The sequence below is a fragment of the Ceratotherium simum genome, chromosome 22 (assembly GCF_057802395.1).
Source record: "Ceratotherium simum simum isolate JZ-2026a chromosome 22, ASM5780239v1, whole genome shotgun sequence".
Taxonomy (NCBI): domain Eukaryota; kingdom Metazoa; phylum Chordata; class Mammalia; order Perissodactyla; family Rhinocerotidae; genus Ceratotherium; species Ceratotherium simum.
In genome coordinates, this window is record NC_141921.1 from 32,467,950 (window position 1) to 32,491,572 (window position 23,623).

At 49.2% G+C, this 23,623-nt stretch overlaps 1 protein-coding gene across 1 annotated transcript; it reads left to right on the forward strand.

Moving 5' to 3' along the window:
* The first annotated feature begins 1,044 nt into the window (after nt 1–1,044).
* On the forward strand, nt 1,045–21,961 carry IFNLR1 (interferon lambda receptor 1). Its single transcript, XM_004425732.3, has 7 exons — nt 1,045–1,111; nt 4,541–4,664; nt 10,883–11,067; nt 15,377–15,519; nt 16,621–16,780; nt 17,087–17,220; nt 18,377–21,961. Exons 1-7 carry the CDS (start codon nt 1,054–1,056, stop codon nt 19,133–19,135), a joined length of 1,563 nt encoding a protein of 520 aa, XP_004425789.1. The 5' UTR covers nt 1,045–1,053; the 3' UTR covers nt 19,136–21,961.
* The last annotated feature ends 1,662 nt before the right edge of the window (nt 21,962–23,623 follow it).

The following is a 23,623-nucleotide window of genomic DNA, read 5'->3' on the forward strand; positions in this document are numbered from 1 at the left end:
TGGGACTGAGTCCAGAAGCTAGCACCTGCACCAATTCTGTGGTTTCTCAGAGTGACAGTTTCCCCATCTGTAAAGAGGAAGCAATACTTCCTTCAAGTGTTGTGGAAGGACAGAAAAGAACATATTTAATAAAGCAGAACTACGATTATTTTTAGAATAAAAATGACTTTTCTTGTTGGAAAAGCAATACATACAAATTATTGAAAAATGTAGAAACTAAACGTGAACAGAAAGGAGAAACTTAAAAAAAAAAATCCTCACCACCCAGAGATAACAAGCACTAACATATTGATGTTATATCCTTGCAAATCCATCTATGCCTATAGACACACATCTTTTTAATGGGCCCATATTTTGGTACTTGCTTTTCTGCCTTTGAGCATATGGTAAACATCCCGAGTCACTACATATGCCTCGGCAACGTCCTTTTTAATGACTGTAGACTATTCCGCGGTGAGGCTGGTTCCTTTATTTGGAAGCGATTACTGTTCGGGTGACTGGTAACACCCCACAGGCTTTGGTGTCGGAGGGACCAGCTTTCCCCAGAACAAGCCATTGAGTTCTGGAGGCTGCCACCGGCCCTGTGAAGAACATAGAGAATAACAGGACCGTCCCACCGGATTCCCGAGGGGATTAAAGTAGATAATGTGTGAAAAGTACCATGGCTTGTACCTGGCACAAAGAACACGCTCAGATACCGCAGCCGGTGGTATCTGAGACTGTGTGGTCTCACTGGCCCTGAATGCTTCTCTTAGTCCTGTTCGAAAGTCGCGTCTTGCAAACCTAACTGTGGTTCTTGATAATGAACAGTTTTCCTCGCCCGCCGCCCCGGGATGGAGGCACCGGGAAGCTACGGGCCGTTGTCCAGCGGGGGCGGCCCCGGGAGCCGGGAGCTGCGCCTCCCGCTCGGCGGGGCTGTCCCAGGGGAAGCCCGGAGAGTCCGGCCCGCGAGGGGCGGGCCCGCGGCTCGGCCTCCCCGCCGGCTGCGTCGCCGTGGGCCGGGAGGCGGGAGGCGGGACCTGGCCCCGCCGGCCGGGCCGCGGAAGGGCCGACATGGCCGGGGCCCGGCAGTGGGCCCCCCTGCTCCTGTGCCTGCTGCAGTCCGCTGCAGGTAAGGGCGCGGGGCGCGGGGAGGCGCGGGGAGGCGCGGGGCGCCCCAGCAGGGCCGTGCCCTCCCTCGGACCCGGACCCGGGGCTCCAAGGAGGGAGGGACGTGGTCCGAAGCCCGCCCGCAGCCACTGGAGCCGGCTGCGAAATCGGCCCTGCCCACCCACCACCAGCTTTCTTCTCCCGAGGACTAAACAGACCCGAGTCTTTGAAATTCCTTTCTTCTGGGTGGAAACTGATACAGTTTCCTAAGGCCAGTCCAGCTTCGGGTGAACCGGGGAAAAGAGACAGTGGCACTTTAAAAAGCAGGCGCATTTATGTAAAAAGTGCTTTTTTTAAGGTTTCTTGGAAGCGCTGTCCCCTGCGTTAAACCACGCTTGAATCTGGCTCTTACGGGAAGTCAGACGGAAGTGCCCTGCCCTCCCCCGAAGTCTGCTCCCGTCCTCCCGCTGGGGGTGCCCGCTGCTCCACCAGGCCTGAGGGGAGGGAGCTCTGGCTTAGCCTGTGCCCGGCTGTTCTATCGAGTCACCTTCTTTCTGAGTCCCTCACTGGTGAATAAGGTGGCAGGGTACAAAATACCTTGAAATAGGACCCAACCACCAAGGCCCACCCAATACAGGGAGAAGGTCCCAAAATTGCCCCCAGGATATTCTACTAGTCTTAGACTCACAATTTGAGAGCTAGAAGGGCCCTCCAACATAAACTAATAATAATATTAAAAGCCAACATTTATTGAGCAACTTCTTTGCGCTGGGCACCACATTATCCTATTTAAGCATCACAACCCCACAGTCCTATGAGGTAGGTATTATTTTGTCCCTTTTCAGTTGGGGAAACTGAGGCTCAGAGCAATTAAGGGAATTGCCCGAGAAGGAGAGCGGAGGTGAGGCACACAGAACGGAGAAGACTGAGGCTGAAGCCAGCATGGCCAGCTTTGGCTGTGGGGTGAGCAGCTGGAGCAGGGCCGTCCATCCTCCTAGGTCAGCTCAGCGGTGCCCCAGCCCCTGGGGCCTCCGCAGCAGTGAGTGTCACTGCAGCTGACAAGGGACAGTGTACCTGTAGGGGTGGGCGGGAGGGGGTCCTCTGTCCCCCTGTTTTGCTGTCAAACTCAGTAGTTTTCCCGTCTGGACCTAGCGGTACTTTCACCGAGGAATATTTAATGTACGCAACACAAACTGTGTGTGATGGTTTTGGGTGTCACACAGCCAGATCTAGATTCAAATCCTGGCTCCCACACAGACTGGCAGTGTAACCTCAGGCAAATTATTTACCATCTGTCTCTGAACCTAGTGCCCCTCCATGGAAGGGGAATGACACCCACCCCATAGGGTGGTTTGTCCTGAGGATTGAATGAGGTTTTGTGTATAAAGTGCCAAACCGTTGCCTGGCACCCTTTGAAGGCTCCATAGAGGGTAACTCTTCTAGCTGCCGCTTCTCCACTCTGGCCAAGCTCAGACTTTGGACCTGTCCTGTCCTGCCCATGGGGTACCTTATAAGCTGCTTGCGGACAGTTTTGGGCTTCCTGCCGGCCACCTGCTAGAAAGTCCAGAAGCTGGGAGCAATGACAGCATCAGCATCCTGGTGATCCAGTTCCAGCTAGAGGACACAGGATGGGGTGGGAGCAGGCACCCATATTTGGGTCTAAAAGGCCAGGGGCGGGGAGCCCAGCTAAGAGCCATCAGTAGAACTGGCCCCTCCCTCCCTGATGCTCTTCTGTAACCTGTATGATTTCCATCATGGCCCACGTAACACTTCAGGGCACAGAATTCTCCCCGGGACCATGAGCTCCTAAAAGGCAGGAATGGAATTCTATTCCTCTTGGAAACCTCTGGCACACAGTGGTCAATAGATGTCATTGACCAATAGTGGTCCATAGATGTTAGAAGAATAAAGCTGAACATGCCCCATAAAGAACCTAGAGGAGGAAGTGTGGTCAAGAGCTCAGACTCTGGAGTGGGCTGGGCCTGGATGTGAATTCTGATTGTATACCTCATTAGCTGAGAGAGCCTCAGTTTCCTCATCTGTTATGATCGTAATTAGTACCTACCTCTTAGGGATGTGAGGAGGATTGAAGGAGAAAATGCAGGTGCCTAGTGCCTGACACATAGTTAGGACACAGTACACATTAACTGCTCAATATTAGCAGCAGCAGCATCACCACCACTTCTTAGAGATGTCAGGGAAGACTCCCTGGAGGAACTGATGTTTGAATCAAGTCTTTAAAAGATTAGATGGTGAACACCAGGCAGCCAAAGATACCTGGGTTCAAAGACACCCAGAGGAACGCAGTGGTTTGAGAAGGGCGAGGAGGAACATCGGCTGCAGCCTGGTGAGTGTGGGGGGAGCTGTCAGAAGAGGTCGATGAGATGGCCTGGCCAGGCCAAGCTGGCAGGGCCTCAACGGGCCTCATAAGGATCGTGGACTTTATCCTGAGGGCAAGGGAAAGGCATGAAACTAGGAGTGGTGTAATCAGATGCATGTTTCAGAAGATGAGGGGGAGCAGTCAGAAGGGGGAGGTCCAAGGAGGGCAACTGGAAGCCGTTAAATGTGGTTAGGGCAAGTGTCTCTGAGACAGTGACGTCTGAGCAGAGATGAGAAGGAAGCAGAGGAGAGAGTCAGATGGATTTCCGGTGGGGGGTTGGAGGGGACAGTCTAGGGGGAGGGAACAGCTCAGAAAAAGGCCTAGAGGTGGGAGCATGCCTCGCAGGCTCTAGGAACAGCAAAAAGGCCAGGGGACTGGAGAAGAGGGCACAAGGGCTGGTCAGCTTGGGTAGGGGCTTGTGGGTGATTGTAAAGACTTTAGGTTTTACCTTGAGTGAAATGGAGGCCATTAAAGGCTTTAAAGCCAAAGAGCGACATGATCTGACTTTCATTTTAGCCCTTGCTGCTATGGAGAGAACGGATTGAGGGGACAAGGTTGGAGGCAGGGAGACCAGTTAGGAGGCCTTTGGAATAATCCAGGTTATCCCAGTATTCATTCGTTCGCTCAACACGTGTTTATTGTGCATCTGCTATGTGTCAGGGCCCCTTGCAGGCAGGCTCTGGGGACGTGGCTGAGAACGAGACAGAGCCCCTGCTGCTTGAGACCCTCAGGCCTGTTCCCTCCTGGAACCCTCCGGGATCCTGTTCTGTGGTGTTCTCCTGGAACCCTCAGGTCCCAGAGGAGCTTCCTTTCATGGCACAGATGGGCGCTGAGGCCGAGGGAGGGGACGGGGCAGCAATACAGCCAGCCAGAGGCATGGCTGTGACTGGAGTCCTGACCCCCGGGTTCCCAGCCTGCCACAGGTCCCCTGTGCTTCAGCCACCCCACAAGACTCCTGGTTCTCAAACTCAGCGAGCAGCTGACTGCCCACTGTGCCCTCTTCAGCTCCAGATGACCCATGTCAAGACCAGCCAGGAGCTCCACGCTTCATGACCTCTTTCTCCCCTACAGCGAGGCCCCGTTTGGCACCTCCCCAGAATGTGACACTGCTCTCCCGGAACTTCGGCGTGTACCTGACGTGGCTCCCAGGACCTGGCAGCCCCCAGGACGTGACCTATTTTGTGGCTTATCAGAGGTAAAGGGGAGCCTCCAGGCTTGGGGTGGGGGGTGGTGAGGAGGTGGGCAGGGCTTGGAGGGCCTTCTCTGGGATAGCTGCGTTCAGTGTGGGCAGCATTTGCTGGTTCTCTGGGGTCTGTGGGAGACGGCATGTGGCAGGTATCTGGAGAGGGCATTTGATAAAAGAAGTAAGAATGATGTTGAACGGAGAATAGTGCACAGGTGACAGGCCTGCCACGGGTGGGTTGGATCTCTGAGAAAAGTCTGAGCAGGGCTTGGGTGGAGCTATGAGGGCCTGGATGTGGTGCCTGGACTTGTTCCAGCAGATAAGAGAGGGCAAATGTATCTCCTGCAGAGCCGTGTCAGGCATCGCTAGATGATCGCACTTTTCCCCACGGAGCCTGCACAGAACCTCGGGGTCTTTCTCAACTTGGCAGCCCAGGCAGCCACTATTAACCCAGATGAATCTGAAAAAGGAAGCAGATTCACCATCCGTGCCCATAGTGGGGAATCATTTGAAGTTCTCAAGTAGGAGAGTACAATGATAAAAGCAGGTACTCAGGCGGATTCATCTAGAATCGGTGACAAGGAAGAAATAATAAGGAGAGGGAACTGCCTTGTACTCAGGACCCATCCTGTGCCAGGCTGAGTGCTAAGGGCCTTGCACGAATATTTCACTGCTTCCTCCCAGTTTCGCCGGGCAGGCGCTGCATTCCCCCAAGTTAGAGATGAAGAAACTCAGCTCAGAGAGGTGCCATGACTCGCCCAAGGAAGATAGTGGTGGAGCCAGAAGAAAAACCCCAGTCTGTCTGACCCCAAGGCTTGTGCTCGTCCTGTTCCCTCACGGTCGCTCCACCCGTTGCATGGAGATGTGAGTGATGGAGGCTTGGCTTGGAGGACAGACTGCAAGAGAGCTTTCGAAAGAAAGAGCTGTGTAGAACTCTGTTGGGAGGCAGAAAACGCCGAAGGTGTGCTGTGTGTTTGCTGCGTGTCAGCGCTGTCAATGCATTAGATGTATTTATTCCATCTCACACAGCCCTGTGAGGAAGGCTTCAGTAGCTCCACTCTACAGTGGAGGAAATTGAAGGACCAAGAGTGTATTTTGCTCAAAGTCACACAGCTGGGAATAGTAGAGCTGGGATCAATTTATTAAAGAGTTGAACCCCCATCCTCTGGACCTTTGTGATATTTTCCTTCTCTTTTACACTTTTTAAACACCTGCGAGGATTGCAAAATGGTGATATTCTAATTGTATTATTTTTTCATTTGTTCACTGGAATTATTTTATAAAGACATGTCTCCCCTCATGTGGTATTTGATATTCAGTGGTACGATTCAAATAGGCAAGACAAAATAAGTGCTTGATTGTTTTTCCTTTTATTTACCAGTTTTCAAGATCATGAATTAGTTCCCTATCATCTCCCATGGGTGATCAATTCATTTGTTTTAATCATTATGAACTCAAGTACTTAAACATATCTGATGGTTTTAATCCATTGCAACTTATTCTACTCTTTGAAGCTTGAATTGTCCCACCTTTGGCCAGTGAAAGTCTCTTCAAATTGGCTCCTGAGTCCTTTTAACTTGGCCCTAGTTCTTTGATATCTTTATTGTTGCCTGTTATGATAAGATGTTCCGGGCTCTTTTGCACAATTCCTGACCTAAAACCTGAAATCAGCGATTTCTCCATTTAGTAGGAAATAGTTTTAAAGAGCACAATCTGTGTGCTAGCTCTGTTAATCACTACTTAGCTATTGTTTTTAGATCTTTTCAGTGAACAGAGTTATGGTGATACATATGGTGATATATATATATCATTATATATATATATGTATATATATAGTAATCCCATCTCTATTCCTGGCTTCTACTGAGATGGCTGATTAAGCCCATGAGTCACACCCAAGATCTCTTTATCCAATGATTTTCCAGCCACACCCTGTTCTCTGCAGAACATGCTTTCTTATTCTTTACAGTATGCATAGGCTGAGAATTTTCCCATCTTCAAGTTCTGGTTCCTTTTTGCTTAACAATTCCTTCTGTTTATCTCTCTCCTCTGTCAGTTTACTACAAGCAGCGAGGAGAATCCTGGTCACATCTTCAACACTTTGCTTCGAAATCTCAGCTAAATATCCAAGTTCATTACTTTTAATTTCTACTTTCCACGAAACACTAGAACATAATTCAGCCAAGTTCTTTGTCACTTATGACAAGGATCACCTTTCCTCCAGTTTCCAATAAGACGTTCCTCCTTTCTATCTGAGATCTCTCCCGGATCACCTTTACCATCCATATTCCTACCAAGTCTTTTCAAGATAGACTTTTTCTAACATACACCTCAGAACTCTTCCAACCTCTACCATTTACCTAGTTGCAAACCCGCTTCCACATTTTTAGATATCTGTTACATTAGCACCCACTTATGGTACCAAAATCTGTATTCGTTTGCTAGGGCTGCCGTAAACAAATATCACAGACTGGGGCTCTTAATCAAAGGAAATTTATTTCTCACAGTTCTGGAGGCTGGAAATCTAGGGTCAAGAGGTCGGCAGGTTTGCTTTTTCCTGAGTCCTCTCTGCTTCGCTTGCAGTTGACCAACTTCTTGCTGTGTCCTCACATAGCCTTTTCTCTGTGTGTGAAAATCGTGCTCCCCCTAAATTCATATGTTGAAGCCCTAACACCTCCTCCCTGCACCCAGCCATACGGCTGTATTTGGAGGTAGGGCCTTTAAAGAGGTAATTAAGATTAAATGAGGTCATAAGGGTGGGGCCCTAATCCAGTAGGACTGGTGTCTTTATAAGAAGAGGAAGGACCCCAGGGATGCTCACACACAGAGAAAAGGCTATGTGAGGACACAGCGGGAAGGTGACCAACTGCAAGCCAAGGAGAGAGGCCTCAGGAGAAAGCAAACTTGCTGACATCTTGACCTTGGACTTCCAGCCTCCAGAACTGTGAGAAATAAATTTCCATTGTTTAAGCCCCCCAGCCTGGTGGTTTGTCACAGCGGCCCTAGCAGACTGATACATGAGGTTTCTTTTCTTCAGTATCAAAAGCTTTTGGTGTCCTGAGAAATATTTGCCTGACTCACCATCATGAAGATATTCTTCTATGCTTTTTTCTAGAAGTTTTATAATTTTAACGTTTAAAGTTTCTGTTTCTTTGTGACTTTTCAAAATTTCCTTCTTTTCAGTTTCTGTTTCTTTTAAGGCATTATCTGTTATTCATTTGCTCTTGTATGGCTTCTAATTTATTCTACATTTCTGAAATGAGGGTTTTTTTTTTTTTTAATATTTGATACTCTCCTGTCACCTCCTTTCTGTTCTGCTACCTCCTTGCTGAGTTTCTCTAATTCTGTTTCATATTGTTCTTTCATGTCTGGTATCGTTTTTGTGTCTTATAACCCATTTTTGAGTAGTGGTTACAGTTTTGATCTGTTCGTAGATGTGTTTTTTGGCGTGTGTTTCTGACTTCAGTTGATTGCTTACCTTATTCATTTCTGTCCTTTCTTATTTTCTGTTATAAGTATTTAAAGCTATATGTTTCCCTCTGAGGATTACTTAACTGTATCTCATAAATTTTTATTTGTACTATTTTTGTGGTCAGTTTTAGATATTTACAGATTTCCACCATAATTCTTTCTTTGATCCATGAGTTATTTTATTTTATTTTTTGTGCGTGAGGAAGATCAGCCCTGAGCTAACATCCGATGCCAATCCTCCTCTTTTTGCTGAGGAAGATTGGCCCCCAGCTAACATTCGTGCCCATCTTCCTCTGCTTTATATGGGAGGCCGCCACAGCATGGCTTAACAAGCGGTGCATCGGATCCGAACCTGCGAAGCCCAGGCCCTGGCAGCGGATCGCGTGCACTTAAACCACTTGCGCCACCAGGCCGGCCCCCGCCATGAGTTATTGTAAAACATTTAAAAATTTTCAAACTTTCTTTAGTTCTCTTTTCATTAGTGATTTTTAACTGGTTTATTTGCAATCAGAGGAAATAGTTGGTAAGATACCTATTCTTTGAAATTTCTTGGTAGTTGCTGTATTTTTAGTAGTTAATATTTTTGTTAATATTTGTTAATATTTTTGTTAATATTTTGTTAATATTCATGTGCGGCTCAACCAGTTTCTTCACTTTGTTCTATATGTGTTCATTAGACTAACTTCAATGACTATGTTGTTCATTTTTTTTACATATTTACTGATTATTTTTCTTTGTTCAATGATCAATTACTGAGTGAGGTGTGTTAAAATTTTCTCAGTGTAATTGTGGATTTTCTGTTTCTCCTGTAGTTTTGTCTGTTTTTTCTGTGTGGAGTGTGAAGCTATTTAGTAGGCACAAATAAGTTAGAATTTTTATATCTTTCTGGTAAATGGAATCGTTTATCATTAGGTAGTGATTTTTTTCAATCTTTCAGTAGTTTTGTTCTGGACTTTGAAATCTATATTTTGTCTCATGTTAATATAGCTACCCCAGTTCCTTTTTTTGTTAATGTTTACATAGTATTACTCCACCAGGAAACGAAACAGAGGGATTCTTCTCAAAAATCTATTCTCTTTGCCTGCCCCCATCTCCGCTTTCTCCATTCATCCATGGCTCAGTCCCCAAACCCAGGAGTAGTCCTTGATTCTCCTTTTTCTCACATTCTACATCCAATCCATGAGCAAGTCCTATTGGCTCTACCTCCAAAATATATCCTGAATCTAACCCCTTCTCACTGTCTCTACCACTGTTCTCTCTTGGACCACAGCTGCAGCCTCCTAGCTGGTTTATCAGAGTGATCTTTTAAAAATATAAATCAGGGCCAGCCCCGTGGCTTAGCGGTTAAGTGCGCGCACTCCGCTACTGGTAGCCCGGGTTTGGATCCCGGGCGCGCACCGACACACCGCTCCTCCGGCCATGCTGAGGCTGCGTCCCACATACAGTAACTAGAAGCATGTGTAGCTATGACATACAACTATCTACTGGGGCTTTGGGCGGGGGGTGGAACAAGGAGGAGCATTGGCAATAGATGTTAGCTCAGAGCCGGTCTTCCTCAGCAAAAAGAGGAGGATTAGCATGGATGTTAGCTCAGGGCTGATCTTCCTCCAAAAAAAAAAAAATATGTATATACATATACATATATATATATACGTATACGTATATATATATATATGTATGTATATGTATACATATATACATATATATATGTATATATATGTGTATATATATATATATATAAATCAGATCACCTCAGTTCCCCTCTTCAGAACCTTCCAGTGGCTTCCTATCACACTTGGAATAAAATCCAAACTCCTTACCAAGATGGCGAGGCCCTGCCCACTCTGCCCACCCTGCCCACCCCCCTCTCCACTCCCATCTCATCTGTCCACACCTCTCCTTCCCAGTCCACTGGGCTTCGGCCACATTGGCCTCCTTGCTTTTTCTGGCCAGGTCAAGCTCCTTCCCGTCATAGCGCTTTTGTTCTTGCCGTCCATTCCCCTAAGCCTTCACCTGGCTCCCTTCTCATCGTCACAGCCTTGGCTTCAATACTCTCTTCCTGGCCTTTCTCAAGCTGCCTTTGGAAGGAGTCACTCCCACATTACCCTAAGGTCGCTGCACTTACCAGCTCTGGAATTTGTCTTGTTGATGTGATGATTGTCTCTCATCCCCTCCCACCAGAGTCTAAGTTCCCCAGGGCAGGACCTCATCTGTCATGCATTGCGGATTCCCCAAGAATAATACCCAACGCTCAGGTCCCTTCTTTGGATCTCAGTGTTCTCAGGAGGTTGGAGTCATGCAGGTCCCTTCTTTGGATCTCAGTGTTCTCAGGAGGTTGGAGTCATGGATGTGCATGTTCCGCTCTGACACCCACACAGCACCCAGCATGGTGCCAGGCACACAGCAGGTGGTCCACAAATGCCTGAATGAATAAACGTGGAAAATGGTTACTAGCACCAGGAATAGCAGCCACCACCACGGCCCTGTGAGGGATGCATGACAGATGAGGAGGCTGAGGCTTAGGGGCAGTGACCTGCATAAGGTCCCAGGGCTAGTGAGGGGCAGAGCCAACATTTCCCGCCATGCCTCTCACTCCAGAGCCTGAGCTCCTAACTGGACCATTCTCATCCTAGCTCAGCTGATGGTTAGACAGATGGACAATCAGGCAGAATGGAGGGACCAGTGATCACATGTTCTCTAAGTTCCCTGGCCCCGAGAGGCTGAATCCATGGCCCAAGCTCTCCTGTCTCCTCCCTCAGCTCTGCAACCCCCAGACGGTGGCGAAAAGTGGAAAAGTGTGCAGGAATCCGAGAGCTGGCATGTTCTCTGATGTGCCTGAAGAAACAAGACCTGTACAACAAGTTCAAGGGGCGTGTGCGGGTGGTCTCTCCCAGCGCCACGTCCCCCTGGGTGGAGTCCAAGTACCTGGATTACCTTTTTGAAGGTAGGTAAGGGACCTGTGGGAGGCTCTCTCTCCAAGAACGTGGCTCAGTGGCACTGTCGTCCTAGCCATCTGTCTCCTCTTTCCCCATAGCAGAGGGCAGCTCTCTGTGGCAGCCCACCGTGGGCTCCGGCCCGTGTCTGAGTAGCCTGACGTCATGGCAGGCAGTTAGGGGAGTTCCACCAGTGCCAGCCATTCAGTTTGCACCTCCTCTAATAATGTTCATTATCTTCTGTTGAGCACAACCTTGGTCATGAACTACACAGGCTCTTTATATACTTGTTCCTATTTTTCTTATGTTCAACCTCTCTCTTTAAGAAACAGTTTTTTAAAATTCAGGGTGCAAAAGTAATTTCTATACACTGTAGAAATTTGGGGGAGAAAGAAGATAAAAATAGAGAGGAAAACATTCCCCAACTTACCACATTCAGGAATCACCAGTGTTTCCACCCATAACAGTTAGTGAGGAGAGCACTTTTTCTCCCAATACATTTTATTTCTAATTCTCACAACAAACCCGTGGAGTTCATTTTCATCAACCCCATTTTTAAAAATAAATAAAGCAAGACTCACAGAAGTTAAGTAACTTGCCAGGATGCACAGCTAGTAAGTGGTGGAGATGGGATGTGAATCTGGATCTTTCTGATCGTGGATGAGGCACTGAGCCAGATCAAGAGTGAGGTGGGGTGGTAAGAAGGAGAGAATAAATACTTAGACAATAGCCTCCTGGAGCTTAGACCTGTAACTTGTTGTCCAGGCTTCTCAAAATGTTTGAGGGCAAAACAGAGCTTGAAGGGAGGGGAGGAAGAGATTGAATGAAGGATGGCAGAGAAGGAAGAGAGAGTATTTGGATGGGAAGAAGCTGGCTGGGTGGATGGATAAAAGGAAGAGAAAGATGGGTGGGTAAGGAGAGAGAAAACATGGAGAGGCGGCAGTGATGGAGGAGTGGGAATGAAGGAGGCTAGATGGAAAGACACATGCTTCCTAGGAAGGAAGCAAGTATGGATGGAGAGATGGAGGATAGGAAGGAAGGCAGATGTATGAATCAGTGGTAGGGAGTATAGAAGGAAGGCTGGCTGCCTGGGAAAGGACAGAAGAGCAGAAGGGAAGGAGAGGCAAAAGAGGAAGAAAGGAAGAAAAGAGATGTGGCAAGAAAAGAAGAATGGATGGATGGGAAGGATGGATGAGTAGAAGAGTAGGCTACGTGGCTAGATAAAAGGAAGGAGGAAAGTGTAAATGAATAGAAAGAAAGGATGGCTAGGAAGGAAGGCATGTTGGTTGGAAAGAAAGGAAGGAAGGATGGTTGGGAAGGTTGGATAGATGGAAAGGAAAGGAAGGAAGGGAAGGCAGCCAGGAAGGCAGTCTGGTTAGAAGAATGATGGATGAATCACTGCAATAGTTGGATGGATACGAATAAGAGATTAGAACAATAGAGGGAAAGATGCAGAGAGGTTACTTTTTTTTTTAATTAATTTTTTTTGCCTCCCCCTCCCTGAAGCTCTCCTGATTCTCCTATAGCACACCCCAAGCCTGAATGACCCTTCCTGGCTTTTTCTGCCCTCAGCTGCGGCCCAGGTCACTTTCTGTCTTGAGTTTTGTAGTTTGTGTATTTCATTTCCCCCAATTTCCTCCAATTCCTGGAGGTCAGGATTCGTGAGGCCTCATCTCTCCGTTCCCTACAGCTCCCTGCAGGGCTTAATACATATCAGCATCCAGTGGATATTTCCTGAACACATAAGTAGTGGCATCTCAGGGAAGCTACATATTTGCCCTGAGCACAGACACAGGACAGGGATGACCAGTGTGGTCAGAGCTCCCTGCTGGCTGGGAGTCAGGGAAGGCTGCACGGAAAAGCGGCATTTCAGCTGGACCTTGAACAATGGTGTATTAATTTTCTCTTACTGCTTTATTCCTTGTCACTTGCCCCCTCCATCTTCAAGCCGCTGGGCAAGCCCAGATGATCTTGAACAGACTGTCAGTAGAAACGTGGACATTAAAGCCTCTGCCAGTGAGGGCTCAGAAGGAAGTGAGGAGCATTATAGAGATAACCTAAATCTCCTCCGAGAATACTTAAATGATCATGAAGAGATTGTTAGTAGAAGTATGGATATGAAAGGCACTGTCTCACAGAATGAAGTGAGGTATATGTTACTGAAAACTTGAAGAAGGGGGATGTCTGTTATATACTGGCAGAAAGCTTAGAAGTGTGTCCTGCAGGTATGTGGAAAGTAGGGTTGTAAATGATGAATTTGGATATATATCGAGGAGATTTCCAAGCAAAGTGTTGAAGACATGGCCTGGTTTCTTCTTGCTACTTACAGCAAAATGCAGAGAGAGAAAGAGAGAGAAATTGAGGGAAGAACCCAAACAAAAAGGAACCAGGACTTGATGATTTGGGAGATTCTCAACCTATCCAGATGGCTAAAGATACTAAAATTAAGAAATTAAGGTCCCAAAAGTGTGCCATAAAGAAGTAGCCAAGTGTGTGGTTGTACGATCTTTCACTAAAATCTCAGGAGGATCAAAAGATCAAAGTGTTCAGTCAAGAAAAAGGCTCTTTGAAAAGATTTAAGAGTATGAATCACAGTTCCCCTCGATCAAATCAAGGGGCCTCTACGATGCTAAAGAGTGATACCCCTCAGCCATCTCAGCTAAAGCCAAAAAGAGAGAAGGGCTCTCTCAAAAAGATTTGTGGACCTGGCTTCTGTCTATTGGAGTGGATCTCCATGACATCCACAGCAGACCCGTAAAGTTCTTGAGAATCTTATATCAGCAGAGACACTGCCAGCTTGGACTAAAAGGGACAGACAGAGTATGAAATGAAAGAAGGCTGTTGGACCCCCAATTTCTACGGGCAAGAAGCGACTGATAAAACTACTTAAGTGCAAATACTTGTTACCTTTCATGAAAAGGAAGGATGACTCAGAGGGCAGAACCAAGATCCCAGAGAGCAGTGCCAAGAGCCAAGGAAAAGTATTCCCAGGCCTTGAAACCCAGTGGAGCTCACCTGGCTGGATTTCAAAACTGCTTTGGACCAGGAACTTCTTTTTACCTTCTATTTCTCCCTGTTTGAACCAGAATGGCTATAACTATTATCCTGTGCCCGTCCCACCATTTTTTATTGGGAGCAGATAACTCGTTCTTTAGTTTCACCGATGGATAGGAATTGTGCCCTGGGAGTCGTACTGAGTGGATGGTACGCAGATTCTCACCTGAACTTGATTTGGATACTTTAGATGATGAGATTTTGGAATTTGAATTGATGCTGTTAATGGGATGAGACTTTGGGGGACCCTGAGATGGGGTGAATGTACTGTGCACTTGAGAGGGATATGAATTTTGGTGGTCAGAAAGAGGACCATGGCAGGCAGAATGACCCCCCCCAAAGATGTTCATGCCCTAATGCCTGGAACCTGTGAATATATTAGATGTTAATATTACGTGGCCAAAAGGATTTTAATTAAGTTTATGGACCTTAAAATAGTGAGATTATCTTGGATTATCCAAATGGGCCCAATCTAATCCTAGGAGCCCTTAAAAACAGAGAACTTTCTGCAGCTGGTGGCAGAAGAGATGTAAAAGAAGGGCAAGTCAGAGAGATCGGAAGTGTAAGAAGGACTCAATGTGGCATTCCTGGTTTGAAGATGGAGGGGCAACATGCTGAGAAATGCAGATGCCTTCAGAGCTGAGAGAGGCTCCCAGCCAACAACCAGCAAGGAAGCAGACCTCAGCCCTACAGCCACAGGGAACTGAATTCTGCCAGCACCTGAATGGGCACAGAAGTGAATTCTCCCCCAGAGATTCCAGAGAAGAGTCCGGGCCAGCCAACACCTTGATTTCAGCCTCATGAGACCCAGCACAGAGGACCTCGCTGAGTTCACCTGGACTCTGACCTACAAAACTATGAGATAGTAAATTTGTGTTGTTTTAAGCCACTAAGTTTGTGGTAATGTGTTGTGGCAGCCATAGAAAACTGATAGAAATGGACAGGATTCTGACAGACCAGTGAGATGTGAAGGGCACCCAGGTGGAGGAGACGACATGAGTACAGGCAGGGTCACCGTGAGCTTGGGCTGGTCATTTCACCTCTCGAAGCCTCAGTTTGCTCTTCTATAAAATGGGAATAGTGATATCTCCCTTCCAGGGCCACTGCAAGGCTTCAATAAAACGGCCGTGACAAACACTGATGCTGCTTCCCCCTGTTCACGAGAGCTCCCTGGACTGGGTGAGGAGCAGGCCTGCCTGGAGCCAGGGGAACCGACGCACTGTGGCCCCCAGAGTGTACTGACTGGTCCTGTTCTGTTTCTACTAGTGGAGCCGGCCCCGCCTGTCCTCGTAGTCAGCCGGACAGAGGAGATCCTGAGCGTCAATGCCACATACCAGCTGCCCTTCTGCATGCCCCGGCCAGATCTGAAGTATGAGGTGGATTTCTGGAAGGAGGGGATGAGGAACAAGGTGAGAAGTCCCTTTCCTGCCCCCAGGCTGGGCCTCCCTCCCCCACTGACCCACCAAACCCCAGTGCTCCTCACCCTCCCAGCCTACTCCCTGCAGCCTCCTCCAAGAAGCCTTCCCTGCATACCCCTCACTCCTGGCAGTCACCCCCTGACTCTGTACAGTGCGGTTGGCCTGCGGCCCACCCCACCATTCTCCACCTAAGAGGCCAAGTACAGGGCGTCCTCTCCTTGCTTGTTACAGGTGGTAGCAGCACAGCCATTTTCCACTTATTTTTTAAATTTACGAAACCCTTTTTTTCCCCCAATAAAATCTGATTGGAGTATGATGGGCTACAGGAGGCCTGCTTGCCCAGGCAGTGCTCTGGGTCCTGGGGCTATAGATCATCCACTGTGGTCCCTGCCTTCCAGAACCTCACGAATAGTCTAGACCAGCACTGTCCCCTAGAAATATGATGTGAGCCACATGTGTAATTTCAAATGTTCTACATTAAGTGAAAAGAAACAAGCAAATTTAATTTTCCTAATAGATTTTATTGCATCCAAAAGAATGTTATCATTTAAACATGTAATTAGTATAAAAATTATTGAGATGTTTTACTTTTTTTTTTTTTCACTTAGTCTTTGAAAGCCAGTGTGTGTTTCATACTTAGAGCACATCTCAGTTTGGACCAGCCACACATCAAGCGCTCAATAGCCACGTGTGGCCAGCGGCTACTGCCTTGAAGAGGGCAGCTCTAGAGTTGTCGGTGTCTGTAATGGCTGAATAATGTCCCCCCACCAGTAGATTGGGAGGCCCTGAGGGTAGGAAACCTGTGGAATCTGCTGGTCCAAGTGAGGACCAGCAGGCCCTGGTGGGGTGCACACGGGAGGGACCCTGAGTGTCGGGGCTACTTTCGAACCCAGACCATTGTCCCGACCTTGAGACTCAGTGGGAAAGAAACCAGCTAGTGTTGGGAAGAGCTCCCTTAACGCTTAAACTTTAATGCAGGAAAAGAAGATGCGAGACACAGCTGTATCTTGCCTGCCGACCCCACCCCGTCCCGGCTGTACGGAGCCGGTCCCCACAGCATATCTGCTCACTCCTGCTTCTCTCTCCAAACAGACCCGACTTCCAGTCACTCCCCATGGCCAGCCCGTCCAGATCCCCCTCCAGCCAGCCACCAGCGGACAGCACTGCCTCAGCGCCAGAACCATCTACACCTTCGGTGACTCCATATACAGCAAGTTCTCTGAGCCCATCTGCTTCTTCCTGGAGGTGCCAGGTGGGTGCAAAGTGACAGAAGCAGGGACTTTTCCCCTGGGGCTGCAGGATCTTCGTAAGATGACGGTGAAGAACATGAGTCTGGAGACAGACTCACCTCCATTAAAATCCCAGCTGCACCACACTCACTGTGTGTCTTTGGGCAGTTTACATGACCTCTCTGAACCTTGGTTTTCACAGTCTGTAGGATGGGTTTATTCTTATGAAGATTAAATAGGATCATGCATGTGAAGCCCTCAGCACGTAGATAGCTGATAGACAGGAGCCGTTGTTGCTTCTGTAGTTGTTATGATTTTCCCTTCCTTAGGAGCCAACTGGACATTCCTGGTGTTACTTCTGCTTCTGCTGCCACTGCTGTTGGTCATTGCCACGGGGCGTGTGATCTGGAAGAGCTTCCTGGGGAACCCCTGGTTTCAGCAGGCAAAGATGCCACAGGCCCTGGTATGGGAAATCTGGGGGTGTGCAACAGAGGGGGAGGGGTGTTGAAGAGTAAGGAAGTAGGGTTGGACTTAGAGGTAGTTCAGATAGGCTATCAAGGTGGTTCAGCCTGCAAAACAACTCCTGTCTTCATGTCTAAATTTCCACCATTAGTAATTCATTCCTTTGGCACCAAATTCAAATAGCAAATATACCTGGGAGGGAGAAGTGCCATAAGTCCCTTTGGTTAAATAACTTCATCTCTGCTAAGGATTTGTCAGGGGCCAAGAGCAGAGCTCCAGCCTTGGGATTCAGAAGAGATGCCCAGAAGGGCAGGGGGAGAGGGTTGGGCCAAAAGGCGAAGTCCAGAAGGATCCCAACACTTAGTTCACAATTTGACTGAGAGTGAGTCTTGCCCAAGCCAACCCTGAAATTTCCTCACTTCTCTGCTGGCTTACTCCCTTAGGAGCTGGGGGCCAGCTGGGGCAGGGGGAAGCCTGGAGAGGTCAGATGGGCCAGACTTGTTCAGATGAGGACCTGGCGAGGGAGGCTGGGCCACAGGTGAACCTCAGCGGGCACTAGGGTTGGGTGGGGGCCTTGAGGGTGGATTCGGAGTGTCCCTGCACACGGGAGTATTTTCAAAGCTCCTGGCTTCAGGCCCTGCAGGGAAGGCCCACTAACTGAACGACAGTCTCTGTGTTAGACGCATCTGCACCCCGCCCCATCCCTCTACCTTCCCATTACGTGGAAAGTCGCCAGCTCGACTTCCAGCGGCCAGCACCTGCATCCTGGGGGCTGTCTCTGGCCTCTGGTGTCCACTCTGCCCGTGCACGTGGCAGGCTGCAAGAGACAGGGAATTAGCACCGTCGCTGCCCCCTCCATCCCTCCCCGATGGTGCTCTGAGGTGTGTGCGCTGCAGTGGCTCCCCGAGTCCCCAGCAGGAATAAGCTCCAGCTGCCCTAGGGGTAACTGGCCTGATAACAGCCCCCTATTGGCTGCTCCCCCCACTCCCGTCTAATTTTTCCACTCCCTCCCTAGCGTGTCCTGGGATCACTTCCCAAAGAAACTATTTACATGTGAATTTTTGTCTCAGGGTCTGTTTCCAGGGGAACCCAAATCACAACAGTCACGCTTCGGGAAAGCCTGAATTTTCAGTTCTTTTCTCCCCTCCCCCCATCAGGACTTTTCTGGACACAGACACCCCGTGGCAACCTTTCAGCCCAGTGGCCCAGAGTCTCCAGATGACTTGATCCTCTGTCCCCAAAAGGAACTGACCAGAAGGGTCAGGCTGATCCCTGGAGTCAGGGCCCCAGCCACCGTCCAGGCAGGATCAGAGAAGGGCGGTGCTGAGGAAAAGAAAGATGAGGAGGAGGATGAGGAGGACACAGACGACAGCATCAGCGTCCAGCCCTACCTTGAGCCACCTTCCTTCCTGGGGCAGGAGCACCAGATCCCGGGACGCTCTGAGGCAGGGACAGCTCTGGTCCAGGCCGAAGGCTCCCCTGGTTGGGATTCTTCAGACACAAGCTGTGCCAGCAGTGGGGGCTCGTCGCCCTGGGAAGAGGCTGGTTCTTCTGGCTATTTGGCCAAGAAGGGGCCAGGCCAAGGGCCGGGTGTGGACAGGTGTCAGGAGCCCCTCCCACAATCCGAATTATCCGAGGACTTGGGTTCTCTGGAAGAGCCCCCAAGAGATGATCTCTCCTCCTGGGCCAGCTGGGGCTCCTCGTCACCAGGGCTTAAGCTCATCCCCGGGGAGCCCCCAATTTCCCTTCAGACACTGACCTTCTGCTGGGACAGCAGCCCCGAGGAGGAGGAGGAAGAAGAAGAGGGTGGGATGGAATCAGAAATTGAGGACAGCAGTGCCGGCAGCGGGGGGGCTGACAGCTGCCAGAGCACCGAGGTCAGGGGCAGTACACTGGGGCATTACATAGCCAGGTGACTGTCCCCTGGCTTCCCACTAAGTCTGGTGCTGCTGAGCTTCCCAAGGACCCAAGATGCCACCGAGACTTGAGAGCCTGCGAGCATCATCATTGAGGTGCAGAGGGTTCTGGCAGCTCTTCGGGAAGCCCCAGCTAGAGGCTGTCTGCCAGTGGGGTTGAGCTCTAAAAAGACACCCCATCCTATGACCAACCGGCTTTTGGACTGAGCTCTGGGATGGATGGAGACAAGGATGGGCTGAGGTCAGAGGCTGGTCGGGTGTCAGATCACCGCATTGTCCCTGGGCTGACAGGCCATATGGAAAAGTCATCCCTGGGCAACGTGAAACAGGTGAGGTCAGGTCATGGTGGAAATCAAGAGCTGACACCACAAGGGGCCATCTGGATTTGTTGGGGGAGGGAATTTGGAGGCACATCTGTATCAGAGTCGTGCCTTTCTCCAGCACCCACTGAGTTCCCTCCTCCCCCAAGTCTCGGCCTCCTGATTCATGAGTCCCCTAGGATGGGTCCTAGTGAGGAAAAATCCAGTTAGCTGAGGGTGTTGGAAGGGAGAGGTAAGGGTCGTTGTCATTCAAATCCCAGTCTCTGAGTCATGGAATTGCAGTTTTTTTGTTTTGTTTTGTTTTTTGCTGAGGAAGATTGGCCCTGAGCTAATATCTGTGCTCATCTTCCTCTATTTTGTATGTGGGTCACTGCCACAGCATGGCTGCCAACGAGTGGTGTAGGCCCACGCCTGGGAACCGAACCCGGGCCGCTGAAGTGGAGCACGCCAAACTTAACCACTGGACCACAGGGCAAGACCCAGAATTGCACAGTTTTTAATATCAGACAGACCTGGGTTCAAATCCCAGCTCTGCCATTTACAAATTGTGTGACGTTGGGTAAGCTGCCTTCCTTCTCTGTACCTTGGTTTCCTCATCTGTAACTGCCACCTGGGGTGTGGTGAGGTTCCAAGAGGGAGATGTGTGTAGCATGGTGCCTGCCACGTCACTGGCTCCCTCCACTTGGTGGCTAGTAGTATTCTCCATCCACCCAGGCTCTGAGGAGACCGCTGGGCATCTCCCCCCTGTGACCCTTACCCTCAGAGCAACTGGAAGCAGTCACCTCTCAGCTCATCTCGCCTCTAGTCTACCTCCTTTCTTCCACCCTCACTGCCAACCCCTCCCCCCATCAGAAAACTCAGCTCTCAGAAGCCAGAGCCCAGCCAAGGGGGACCCTGGTCCCTCTCTTCCCAGCAAAGGAAGAACCAAACAGTCCACCTTCCAGGGGGTGGGGTAGCGACCCGGCAGAGCATTGGACTCCTGGACCTGTGACCCCTATTTCAGACAGAACTTTAGACCCTTTGGTTGATGACTGTGGTTGTAAAGAAATCCCATTTTCCCTTCCAGTTATGAGAAACCAGTGTCTTCTGGAAACAGGTGATAGTCCTTACCTGGGGGTACGATGAGTGTTCTCAAACAACTGCTTTGTTAACCTACACCCACTGGTACATGGACGAGCCTCGCTGAGTTTTCGCCAATAGGGACCCAGATTTTTGTCATTTTTGTGGCCGGGGATCTGAACAATCTTGGCTCTGATCTGGGGCCTGCTATTTCACCTGCCAGGATTTATATTTCTCCATTTGTGAAGAAAGCATCTTAGTAGCCATTTTACTCACAGAGCTGTGTTGTTTGAAGCCAACATGAGGGTATAGAATTAAATGAAAGATCTGGAAAAGCTTCCCGAGGGCATCTGGTCGGGGGGGTTCTCAAACCATGTTCCCAAAATGCCTTGGGTCTTGTGGGGAGGACTGTCAGTTGCAGGGGGGCCATGGGCTGTAGGACTCCCTGACTTCAACCACAGAGGCAGCCCACGTGAGGTTGTGCTTTGGCAGTTCCACTGCTAAAGAAAAAGTTAGCAAGCCAGTTTTTAAATTGAACACCTGTCTTTTGTTGCAGACAAAGAAGCTGAAATGGTAACTTACTATGTATGTCCCTAAGGGTGAGATCTTTGGTCTCTATCCAGCTGGGCCAACCCCTGTGCCCTGGGCCATGTCAACTCAGTGCCGAGGTCTCAGCCAGGATTTCCAAAGGGCACTAAGCTGGCAGGAGGCCTTCACCACTGCTGGGCCTCACACACATACACACACGCACACACATGTGTGTACATTTCCACAGGGGTTGAGGCTTGTTCACTGAGCACAGGCGAGGAAGAACAAACCCTGGAACTGGAGAGGGCTGTGGCTCAGGGCCAGTTCCCAGGAAAAGACGCAGACCAAGGCTGATGTTCTTTCTGGAACCCAGCCGAGCTGCTTCATGGAGGTAATTTCGAAAAACGAAAAGCTATGGTCTTAGGCTTGTGTGAAGGAACCACTTTATTCTTAAACTTTGCTATTTTTTTTAAGCATTTTTTCCAAAGTTTAATTTCTGAGATAAGCTGAGCTCTCTAGTAATTCTAAATTTCAGCTCCTTTAAAGTCATTAAGTCATTAATGAAAAATGGTGGGAAGCATTAACGAAGAGCATGGTCATCAATGTAATAATTTGTCGAGTGTGCTCAGCACTTCACTGTTTGTTTACAAAGCCCTTGCGCCTACACGGGGGCTGGGAACTGCAGAGCAGAAGCCCCAGGACCACCCTTGAAGGCCATTGGGTAAAACATGGGTGCTGCCTTAGGTAAAAGCAACAGTATAATTCTTCGGAGTACTGAGAAGATTATATATTGTTCTTAGATATTTGTATTTATTTTGAATTTTGTTTATATCATATTTAAATAATTCCCTAATTCTTGTTGGCGTCTACCCTAAAGTGTTTTAAATAAAGAGCTCTATTTTTAGAGAAAAAGACAGAATTGAATGGAAAAGTGTGTGCTCATTTCTTAAAGGCTCCTCCCTGCTCATCTGGGTGTTAAGACTACAGGGGGCTTGGGTTGGGTCCCCCGCAGCAGATCCAGATCCGGGATTTGGAGGTATAAAGCAGTACAGTGATTCCAGGAAGACAGGGAGGGAAGGCAGCCGGTCCAGGTGCATAATCAAACAGGTCACTGCTCTGGGCACCTGGGGCCCTGTCCCCCCGGGGGGCTTTGGGAGTTCAGTGTTGGACCCTCCAGATTTGTTCCCCTGCCGGGAGCAGGAGCTGGGGGATTGATCCACCCCCTCCCATCAGTAAGTCCTGGGCAGAGGGCCACTCCCTCCCACAGGGTTGCAGCCCTCAAGCTGAGTGCATGAGAAAGGTGAGTGCCATGGGGCTGGGGCTGGGACACCCACATCGCCTGCTCCAGTGAGGCTGGAGCAGTGCCCACCACCCTGGCGGCTCACCCTATTCAACAATGGTCCATGGAAGGATACAGAACATTCTCTGTGGCTGGCCTGGCAAACCCAGACTCATTCCAGTAGATTTCTACTGGGGAGGGTCTCCCAGTTCCTAGTAATTCTCCCACAGTAACCGCCCAGCACTGTGGTTGCAGATTGTCATCATTTACTGGTGCCAGGGAAGGTACTAGACCCCAGCTGAGCTGATCCAGCAAGTCCCTTTCCCTGGAATTCTGAAGTCTTCCTTCCTTCCAGGCTGGCTAGGCCTGGAACAGGTAAGTTCCAACCTGCTACGGCCCTGTTAGCCACTTTGAGGAATGGGAAAGCCCAGTGTGCGGACAGACAAGAATGGGGCCGCCACACAAGCTGCCAAGATGAGAAACGATAAACCCTGTTTCTGGTCCATTCCGGAGGCGCAGCTGCAGCCCTGTCCTCGGCTTTCCTGCATGCTGGTTTTAAGCCATCTCCCAGGGCCTTCTATTACTTGGAACCAAATATCCTTGTCAATTCACATTGAGTGCACATCACAGCTTGTGGTCAGGTTGGGGCATCTATCCCCTTGAATGGATGTGCAGTAGGTCCTTTCCAAAAAACGGCAGAACTTCCTCTTCAGGTAATCACCAACCACCTCCCAGTCTGCCCTCCATGCCTGGTCACCTTTTGAGCTTCTCTTGGCCTGTTTGCTGCCACCTTCTGGACAGTGGTGGGATAGCAGGGCTGCTGGATTGCACAGGTTCTTACAAGAACAGTGCTCAGGGCAGCTGGGCTGGGAGAGGGAGAGTTGGGGTAATGCACGCTATATCCTGAGAACTCCTTCAGGGAAGGGACTGTTTTCCTCCTGGCACCAGCACCTGGCAAAGGGTAGAAGCTTGGTATTGAATAAATGAATGAATGGATGGATGAGTGAATTGATGTATGAATCAGAGTCAGTGAGGGACTGGCTGTGGCTGACACATATAGGGTGGCTGGAGATCTTGCAGTAGATACCATCCCAGATCCCAAATTCCTGTCACATATGGATGACCGTCCTCCCTCAACCCAGCATCTGCTCCGAGGGGAGATCAGTGCTGCTTAGTGAGTGAAATGACAAGGGAAGCGGCAGAAATGTGAGACAAAACAGTGCTTTAATCCCCTAATTGTAACTTATTATTATTTTCCTTATGATTTAGCTTTTGGTCAGTGGTGCTTGCTTACAGTTTCCT

Bases quoted from the DNA above. Each gene is read 5' to 3' on its own strand.
- IFNLR1 (XM_004425732.3), top strand. From the start codon at position 1,054: ATGGCCGGGGCCCGGCAGTGGGCCCCCCTGCTCCTGTGCCTGCTGCAG. The intron at 1,112-4,540 runs GTAAGGGCGCGG...TCTCCCCTACAG, and splicing joins CCTGCTGCAGTCCGCTGCAG to CGAGGCCCCGTTTGGCACCT. The intron at 15,520-16,620 runs GTGAGAAGTCCC...CTCTCCAAACAG, and splicing joins AGGAGGGGATGAGGAACAAG to ACCCGACTTCCAGTCACTCC.